Source organism: Meles meles, chromosome 4 (assembly GCF_922984935.1).
Source record: "Meles meles chromosome 4, mMelMel3.1 paternal haplotype, whole genome shotgun sequence".
Classification (NCBI taxonomy): domain Eukaryota; kingdom Metazoa; phylum Chordata; class Mammalia; order Carnivora; family Mustelidae; genus Meles; species Meles meles.
In genome coordinates, this window is record NC_060069.1 from 54,299,431 (window position 1) to 54,309,797 (window position 10,367).

Consider the following 10,367-nt stretch of genomic DNA (forward strand, 5'->3'; position numbering starts at 1 on the left):
CAGGCACCTCAGCCTTCGTCCTTTTTAAAATTGGGCTGCTTGTTTTCTGTTACTGAGTTTTAAGAATTTTTTGGTATTTTCTGAATCATATGGAGTTTCCCTTCCAGTCTGTTAATATAGTGAATTATACAGATTTTTTTAGTGTTAAAAATTGTGGTAGAATACACACAAAATTTACCATCATAACTACTTTCAAGTGTATAGTTCAGTGGTATCAACTACGTTCATATTGTTGTACAAACGTCACCACCATCCATCTCCAGGACTGTCTTTGTCCTGCAAAACTGGAACTCAGTACCCATTAAATAGCTCCCTGTTCTGTCTTATCTACTGGCCCCCGGCAGTCACTACTCTGTTTTCTTCCTATATGAATCTGACTAATCTAAGTGGCTCATGTAGGTGATCTCATACAGTATTTGTCTTTTTGTGACTGGCTTACTTCACTTCCCATAATGTCTTCAAGCTTCATGCATGGTGTAGCATGGATTTCCTTCCTCTGTAAGGCTGGGTAATAGTCATTGTATATTCCACGTCTTGTTTTTCCATTGATCTGTCGACAGGCAGTTGGGTTGCTTTCACCTTTTGGCTAATGTGAATGACGCTTTCGATGAACATGGTTATACAGCTACTCTCTTTCAGACCTTGCTTTCCTTTTTGGGGGTATATACCCAGAAGTAGAATTGCTGGATTATATCTCGTTTTTCTTTTACTCTCTCTACTTTGTATTCTGCAAGCCCAGTCTCCCTCTGAATATCTTTTCCTTTTTGAGATTCAAGTTTTAAAAGTTCTCATCTGCTTATTTCCTTAAATAACATAATAAACCCTTAATTAAAAAGACTGTTCGGAAAACAGAGTATAGCGGTTATTGAATTTCAGGGCTAAGTGGCCAGGAAACCCCCTTTGTTTCAGTCCTTGCTATTGCGGTGTGTTAGTTTGTTTTATTCCCTTAGTAAGTACATTACAGCAGACATAATTGAATTTCTCTGATAATTCAGCATCTTGTGATGCTTCGAGGCTACCATTACAAAAACATAGACTCACAGTGTAATAAAGCACAGGGCAGAAGTTACTGGGGAGTGGAGGCAAGTACAAACCCTTCTGGACTCTTTACAAAACTAAATCCTTGATACAAGTTTTTTTTCTCCTGTTAAGTATGTGCTATAAGAAAACCAAACAATACGGTATTATAACTAGTTGATTTTTTTTTTAAGATTTTATTTATTTGACAGACAGAGATCACAAGTAGGCAGAGAGACAAGCAGAGAGAGAGGAGGAAGCACGCTCCCCAGTGAGCAGAGAGGCTGATGTGGGGCTCGATCCCAGGACCTGAGCTGATCATGACCTGAGCTGAAGGCAGAGGCTTTAACCCATTCAGCCACTCAGGCGCCTCATAACTAGTTGACGTTTGAAAGATGTTTACTCAACTTAGTTTCTCATCTGGCCGTCTTTACTATTTCTTTCTTCTGAGCCTTCCTCTCTGCATCCGTATCCCCGCATCAACGGATAAGGGGCTGGCACTCTAGCTCGGAGTAAGCACCTTTAGTAGATGTAACATGTAGAAGCAGATGGAATCTGGAATTCAGTATCCTGACATCTTGGTTTCCCAGCTGCATTTCTCTTTCTTTTACTACACTTCGAGGAATAAAAACAGAGCTTTGGAGAAAGCAGGACTAGAGAAAGAGGTAGACGAACTGTGACGAAGAGAAAGAGCAAAGGATTTTTGAAGAAGCACAAAGGAGGAAAAGAAAGACGGGGGTAGAGCTGGGACTCAGTGCGGGGGGCAGGGGGGATGGTGGGGCGGGGCAGGGTGGTTACAGAAGTCCCAGAGTCAGGCTTCATGGAGTCCCTCTTTTGGATTAAATAAAGTCCTGAACCCTGTGAGTCTGAGGACAAATTTCTAGGTACTTCTACAGTGTGACCAGTGGGCAATTAAACCAGAGGTCACTTGGGCCCGAATGAACTTACTCAGCACCCTACATCAGGCATTTCTTGAGTGCCTGCCGTTCACAGCCTCCCAAACTCAGTAACCCCCAGTCCACCAGCCAGGAACAGAAGAGACCCACCTCCGTTCCAGATGTTCTATTCACCGTTTTGTGAACATGAGGGAGCCTAGGTTCTGCGAGTAGTTTCTTCTCTGCCCTTGCTAGACTTGTCTTTCTCTGGTCTTGAGGCTGGAGGACTGGAGGGGAGGCTTGAAGTTCTGCCATCTTTACCCCTTCAGCTGACCATGCCCATGACGCTTGGATGTGGAGGTCCTAATGTACCAAACTATTAATTAGTTTTACTGATTTGAACTTTCCCTGATTAGTAGTAATACCATACTGTCTTTATAGATAACAAAGAGATAAAGATACCTGGCATATTTGAAACACAGTTCCCCAGGCAGGTGTGATGGGTTCTTCTCACTTGCATTTTTATCAGATGGTATAAGGTTTGCATGATATATATGTCTGGGCTTCAAAGCAGACCTAGGAATCCAGAGGCTTAATAGTTTTAAATATACCTTTCCCATGTGTTACTCCAGAATGAAGCTAAATATATTTTAGAGTAATTTAGTTACAATGAAATTATAACAACTAAGCCTACATTTTTGTACATTTTTGTACAGTAGTCCGGAAACAAGTAAAAAATATAGGCAGGCTAATCGATCTTAATAGATTACTGATGTTGCACTATTTGTGGCCTAGTTTGCTGCTCACATTTCTGATCTGAAATTGCTATTCTCCCATGGCCTAAATAAGTTGTTAAAAAGTCTAAAGTAGTTTTCCTTACAAATGTCATTTCTGTCCTAGAATTTCCAGTCTGACCAAGAAATAAACAGGAGCAGGTGTCATGTGCGGTGAGCGAGTAGCTTGCGAAGAGACGCTCATGAGGATATCAGAGATCAGTAGTTCTCAGCCAGGGCGACTCTGACCCCCGGGACTTTATGATAATGTCTGGTGACGGTTTTGATTGTCATGCCTGAGGAGGAGGTGCTCCTAGAGGTCAGGGAGGCTGTTGATCCTCCCACAGCGGGCAGGCCAGCCCCATGCAACGAAGAATTAGGTGGTCTAAAATGGCAATAGTGCTAGGGTTAAAACATGGCATCAGAAATATGCAGAAGGTACAGTATGGACTGATTGATAATCAATTATATTAGGAAAAACCAAAATGGTGTCTACCATTGTGGCTGTTTTCTCTGTTTTTCAGGGCTGTTTTCTCAGTTTTTCAGGGTTGTTTTTTTTTTTTAAACTTCCAGATGCCTATTTTGAAATCATTTTAGATACACAGACTCATTTCTGTCTCAATTTCCTTAGCGCTTGGTACCTGAGAGGCTTTGCAGAATGTTGAGTGAAGTCAAAGAGAACAAAGAGAGAGACACATTAGGGACAGATCTGTTTAGGTCTCACTTCCACAGTGAGCTGTGCGGCACACTGCTCAGAGCAGAAAGTTGGTAGATAACTACAAACTTATTGGTTTCTTGAAATGCCCACTAGGTCACCCCCTACACCACCTGGATTGCTTAGTGCCAGTGGAGTTGGGGCCAGGGAGAACTTCTTCTAACTGGGCCACAGATGAACTTAGGTCTTGAAAGAGATCATTCCATGCCTCATTATCTTGCCCCAGCCCATTACTGGTGGCTAGGACAACCCTCCAGGCCATTACATACATCTGTGTGTGTATACGTATTCTCACGAAAACATAGAAACCTAAAATGTGGAAGTCTTCTGTAATCCTGATAATAAATTGGTATATATTCCTCTAGTTTTAAAATATATATATTACCACATGTATTAATAACTATTAAAGATAGAATGGAATTAGAACTTTATAGTCTACAACTTTACAGCATTTTGTTTTGTTTTGTTTAGATTTTATTTATTTATTTGACAGAGAGAGATGGAACACAAGCAGGGGGAGTGGGAGAGGAAAAATCAGGCTTCCCAACGAGCAGGGAGCCTGTTGGGGGCTCGATCCCAGGGCTCCGAGCCAAAGGCAGATGCTTAATGACTTATCTACCCAGGCACCCCTTTACAGCACGTTTTTATTGTACTATATCGTGGGCATTCGGTGTTATAGTGCAAGGGGTAAAACATTTAAAATTGTCTGTAAAGTAAGGATTTTAGTATATACCCACCTCAGAGGTATTAGAAAGACATAAATATAAGTTAAAATTTGTAGTGTTGAGTTTCTTAGATGAAAATACCATGATGTTATTATGTACCATGGTGTATTTTTTCATTGATTATAACAACGTTGAATGATTCTGTTACTGGTTTCTTTTGATGGTGAAATATTTTTAAAAATATCTGATCCTCCGGGGATGACTGGGTGGCTCAATGGGTTAAAGCCGCTGCCTTCAGCTCAGGTCATGATCCCAGGGTCCTGGGATTGAGTCCCGCATGGGGCTCCTTGCTCAGCAGGGAGCCTGCTTCTCTCCCTGCTCTGCCTGCCTCTCTGCCTGCTTGTGTGTACTCTCTCTCTCTCTCTGGCAAATAAATAAAATCTTAAAAAAAAAAAAATCTGATCCTTGGAAAGAAACCATTATGGCTACATTAATGTAGTTTGTGTCATACTCTTTTTGATTTCAACCACCTTTTTGGTGTTCCCCGCAGGCAAATATGTGTATCAGCCCATGACCCCTGTGGAGCAGCTTCCGAGCACGGAGATTCCCGCGAAGCCTCGGGAACCCACAAACACCATTCAGATCTCCGTGTCACTCACTGAACACTTTCTGAAATTTGCATCCGTCTTCCAGCCACCCCTCCCCCCTGATTCACCAAGGTACTGTATGATCTCAGACCTCTTTATCGACAACTATCAGGTGAAATGCATTAATGGGAAGATGTGTTATGTGCAGAAGCAGCCAGCGCCGCATTCCCACAAAATGAGTCCCGAGGAGGTCTCTGCACACGATGCCTTAATTTCAAGAGAGAGCAGTACCCCTAAAATAGATCACTGCTCTTCTCCCTCAAGTTCTGAGGACTCCGGGATCAATGCGATCGGGGCTCACTACGTGGAATCGTGTGATGAGGACACGGAGGAAGGAGCAGAACTGAGTTCCGAGGAAGATTACAGTCCCGAGAGCAGCTGGGAGCCGGATGAGTGCACCCTTCTCTCCCCCTCGCAGTCCGATCTGGAAGTGATTGAGACTATAGAAACCACCGTGTGAGAGCCCAGGCAGGAGCCACGGCCTCTGACCGTGCTGAGCATCTGCAGTTCCGTCCGACGGATCCTTTCTCCGCTGCAGCCGGTGTTTTCTGCCCCTCTCTAACAACTGTAGCAGTTCACTGGTCTGCTGATTAGCTCACTCTTACGTTAGTCTGATAACTAAGACATTCCTTTTCTTATAAATGGTTTTCTTTTGTATCTAGACTTATTTTCTATGTAGCATCTGGTGTCATGAATTGTGACCCAGCCTTAATTTCACTGGGAACTTTGAAAGCGATGCAGTGATGGTCACAGAGGGTCATGGATCAGGTTGAGGAGCCGCCCCGAGTGAAGGAGGCAGTGAAGGGGCCGGTTCTTCACACACACACCCCACTCCCCTCTTGGCATTCCTTCTGGTGTGCCCACAGGCACCCCCACCCTGCTGGTCTCAAATGGGAATCAGCTCCTTTGAGGGGAACAGAGCTGATGCCATTCTGTCCCTTTTCCCTTCTCCCACCACTTGCAGGAGCCTGGGCCTGTGTTGCCTCTGCTTACCGCTGGAGGTTTCCAGAGACCCTCGCTCAACCCCAATTGTGGCCAGTGTCCACATTCCTTGTGACCTTCACTGACAAGAGCTGGCACCTTCAGTTTCATGTTTAGCCCGGCTTTAGCTGAGTGCCCGCGCTCTGTCGGGTGCGGCGTGGGGATGCAGCCTGAAGGAGACCTGACTCCTAACAGGGAGGGGTCCGCGGTCCAGTAGAGCACTGTGCCAACGCATGCAGGGCACGGTGCCCAGAGCGCTCTGGGAACCCAGGGGAAGGAGGGAGGTGCTAGGCTTGCAGCTGGGGAACATGTTGCAGTATTCGAGCTGGCCCCTTGGGTGCGTTCCTCAGCGTTTCCCTGTATTTCTTAATTGTTCTTCAAATCCGGGGAAAACTTTTAGGAAGTTATATAGGTATTATACTTAGGAGGCAGCCACATCTGACGTCTTAAGGAAAAAAAAATCAGTAATAGTTTAGTTAGCATGGAAATGCTAAAGACAGCAGTCCTTTAGGGATTAGGAATGAATCTAATAGGTTTGATTAATTCTGCTTCATTTGGTTGTATGAAGCATTAGAATGGTTTAGGTGAGAAATGGGTTAGAATTCAGTATGATGCATGGATTTTTTTATGCAAATGCAAAAGCAGTTGAAATAGTTTGCTGCTAAGTCAGGAGAAAATATTTTGTGTGATATTCATTCACTTTACTATAGTAATAGTCATAGTCTGTTGTACACGTTCTCTTTTCTCACACACACAAAATAGTAAATCATTCTTTCTTCGTTAGCTCTCTTCAGAATTCTCCTAATTTCCATTTATACAAGGTGTTTTAGTGTGAGTTGCTTATCTGCCATTTCTCCAGATCTGCTTTCTGTAAAGCATAGTTAAGAATCCAGGAAGTTTAAAATATGGCCCTAATGAAACCAGAACTATCCTTGGTGGAGAGACAGAAATATGTCTTGTATCCTAACCATGAGCATGCTCTCGGAGCATTATCTTGTGCTCTGTTCGCATTTTGGCACATCTCTTCTGTGTCACACGAGTGTGTATTTTAAGAAATAAGAAGAGGCCCGTTGTGTTCTTCTCTGAAGACTTTATTTGGCATCCTTCACAAATCACTCTAGGCAGAGTCTGCTTTCTTAGTTGTATGTGTCGTTCACGTGACTGGCTAGAACACTTCGTTAGGCTTAGGTGCCCAGAACGTCCCTAGTGATTAGAAAGCAGAGCACGCGTATTCCTTTGAAAACAGTGTTAGTTGAAAATTCCTATGCTAGATGAGAATGCAACATACGGTTCCCACGTACTGAACTGTAGAGACTCAACAAGACAGACCAGGAAGGTGGTGAGAGGAGCTGCAGGAACAGCAGGGTACAGGAGAGGGCAGGTGGAGGTGGGCGTGGAGAGCAGCTTCCCCAGCCCAGATGGCTTAGGGACAGACCTCCCGAGAGTCAGCCTGAGGTTCTCAGGGCCACCCCTGGTGGAGTCGCCTGCTGGAGGAAGGCATGGAGACCCAGTCCTGGGAGCCTAGTGGTGTGGCCAGCCACTGTGTGTGCCTGCCCCGTGGGTGAGCTCACTGGAGCCCCCGTGTGGGCACATGCAGGGTCTTCTTCGTCAACACTGCTCCTCTCAGTTCTCAATTTTGCGCCTACATTCCTGTTCATTAAACATTGCAGTCAACCACCAGGTCTCCAAAGCCATGGAAATATGTGGTCACAGGGCCATGTTTCTGAAGCTGGCTGGAGCAAGGTTGGGGCCTTTATTGGTAATATCTACGACTTTTGCCTAGGTTCTTGTTTTTTAAACTCCTGAACTGCCATTCAGAATCCCCATGATTTTAATGGAATTTTTGGATTTAATAATGGTTGATAATCACTTTAAATATTTGCACAATCTCTTTATAATTAAAAACTCACAAAGCTTCACTTGCTACTATTTTATAGAATTGGAGATATTCCATTGGATTCTAAATCAGATGCTCCTGGATCTCAGAATAGCCTTTTCTACACAAGCACAAGCAAGAATTTCTGTTCCCAGCACTGTTAATAATTTTCTGAAAATCATATATGATTGAACCAGAATTGTTTCTTTATGCTTGCATTCCAAAAACAACTGATAAGATATAAAAATGTGTATTTACAACTAAATTCTAGGCCTATCTGTTATATATTATATAAAAGAATTTCTCTGTAAACCTGATATTATATTGTTCATTTGTATAAGCATATTTATAGGCACTTTAGAAAATGTTTAGACTGTAATGTGTACTATAGACATCAAACACAGTCATGTTAAGTAGTCTTTTGGTTTGATACTTATACATTGACAGGTATGAAAACTTTTTGACGTGAACCTGGTAGTTTGCTCACTTGGAGCAAAGGGTTGGGCCCTGTGAATGGAGAAGCTGCTTTTGGGGTCCTTGATGGAAACCCAGCTCCATTCCGATTTACTTCAAGTTGGTGTAAAAGCTGTTCGGTCGAAGATGCATAGAAGTGCAGTATGGAATTGAGCTTTCTTACTGAACCAACATTTATTTTAGAATTTTAAATGTTCAGATATGCTCATAACTCTTCTGAGCAATGACAAACCAAATAAATTGCTTTTGTGGCTGTAACTCTTTGGCACATTAACAAATAAGGCTTTACCGTCACATCTAGGTATTTTTTTACCTTGTAATTTCTAAGATTTGAAGTAATGATGTGAGAAAACCCTGGATAAAAACCAGTTGCTTTCCTGGAAAAGCAAAATGTGTACTTCAAGGTAATATAATACAAAACCAAACCAAACCAAGTAAAACCACCCAACCCCAAACAAAACCATGAAGTGTTTGTCCTGAGGTATGTTTTGGGTTTGATCTAGGGTTTGATCCCATTTTGGGGGTGGTGATTTTAGTTTTGTTTTTTTTTTTTAAAGATTTTATTTATTTGACAGACAGATCACAAGTAGGCAGAGAGGTAGGCAGGGAGAGAGAAGGGAGGAAGCAGGCTCCCTGCTGAGCAGAGAGCCCGATGCGGGGCTCGATCCCAGGATCCTGGGATCATGACCTGAGCCGAAGGCAGAGGTTTTAACCCACTGAGCCACCCAGGCGCCCCGGTGCTTTTAGTTTTTAACCTCCACTTCCTGGCCTATTTGAAACTGTTCTTTTGGGACTAATTATAAAAACTCCTTTTATACAAATTTCTCTTTTTGGGTAACAGGACACCACCTATTTTAGAAAGCTGTCAAAATCCCCAGACATGTTTGGCAGTACAACTACTACCAGGCAAAGGGGGGAAGAGCACAAGCTAAACTAATATTCGTGTGTCAGCTCTTGCTTTTTCCGTCTTGTTTGCAAAGTTGTATCGACGTGTTTTGGCTTTTCACATGAGGGAAACATTTTAACAGTTTTTCTTTCCTACTTCCCTCCCCATGGGAGGTGGGAGCCAGAACTGAGGAAGTTGCATTCTAGGCTTTTCCGGAGAAGAGCATAGGCTTGTGTCTCCTCTTGTTGAGGAAGAGAGGGGAAGGAAGTGGGAGTTGTACTTGCTGTCTCCTGCCAGAACTTCCAGGGGTGTCTGTGTTTCTCACCTCCAAACACAAGTTTATACTTGTACAAAAGAATTAATTTGGGAATTCTTTACTTCTTAAAAATGTTCTGTCTCTGCTCCCATTCATTACTCTGGGGGATGGAGAGTTGACCGTACTGCGTGCGAAAGGGCCGGGTTTCTGTTAGTGCTTGGAGTTCTTCTCTTGGGACTGAAGCCGTGCTCTCTTACTCGAGCTCTCTTATTCGTGTGAACGAGTCTGAAAGCACATCACCTCCGAAGGCTTTAATACTGAGCTTCTGTATCATTGTGTCCATATACCCTTTGGAAGGCTGTCCATACCTTGCAAAATTCACTTACTGTACTACTTTTTGCACCTGTCTGTTTTAAAGTTTTAAGCACAATGTTGACCACTCTGTAATTTCCTAAAATTATGTTGTTTTCCTACAGACAGCTCAGCTTTCCTTTATGTATAATACTTTAGGAAAATACTTACTTGTAAAATAAATGTAATTTTTTTCTTTTGTACCAGCATCAATCTGATATTTTGGAGTTCGGACTATTCTCTCCCTCACTTTCTCCTTTGGAGAGGTTCTGTCTTGTTTAAATATTGCACTGTGAACTTCACAAAACAAAAACAGAACCCGCATTTGTCAAACGTGTAACATGTATATCGAGTGCTTACTCTGTGCCAGGAAACACGCAGCCGACATCATCGTCACACTTAGACGGGACAAAGACGATGACGCGTAGCCGAGTATTCTTACTCATAACGGGAAGGTGCTCCCGGTGACCTGCTCACACTCCCAGAACACTTTGTAACAAGGACTTTTTGTCGGCTATGTCAGGTTTATACTAGTAAAACTTACATACCCCCCCACAGTCTTCCTTTCACACAAAGCCACAGCTTTGTATTTGGTTTACACATGCATGTGAGACAGTTCTAACCATAGGTCCTGGGGGTGCGGTCACTCTGTCACCAAGGCTCAGGGTCCAGACCTCCGCGTGGCAAATCCAAAAGCTCAGTTTGCTAGTTCACACCTGGAAAAGAGCAGCTTCTGGGGTTGGATTTCAGCGAATAACCTCACTAGGGACTGCTAAATACATTCACTTTTCAGTAACAATAATAATGCCGTTGTTACTGTTATTAGTAATTATGGCCCAGCCTTACCACCT

The 10,367-nt window shown here is 43.2% G+C and overlaps 1 protein-coding gene across 1 annotated transcript in view; it reads left to right on the forward strand.

The window, feature by feature from the left end:
* C4H3orf70 (chromosome 4 C3orf70 homolog) overlaps positions 1–9,719 on the forward strand; it is an 82,014-nt gene extending 72,295 nt beyond the window's left edge. The window contains exon 2 of the mRNA XM_046003847.1: positions 4,596–9,719. Coding sequence (XP_045859803.1) covers positions 4,596–5,152 — 557 coding nt within the window. The 3' untranslated portion in view covers positions 5,153–9,719. The remainder of the gene's footprint in view (positions 1–4,595) is intronic.
* The last annotated feature ends 648 nt before the right edge of the window (positions 9,720–10,367 follow it).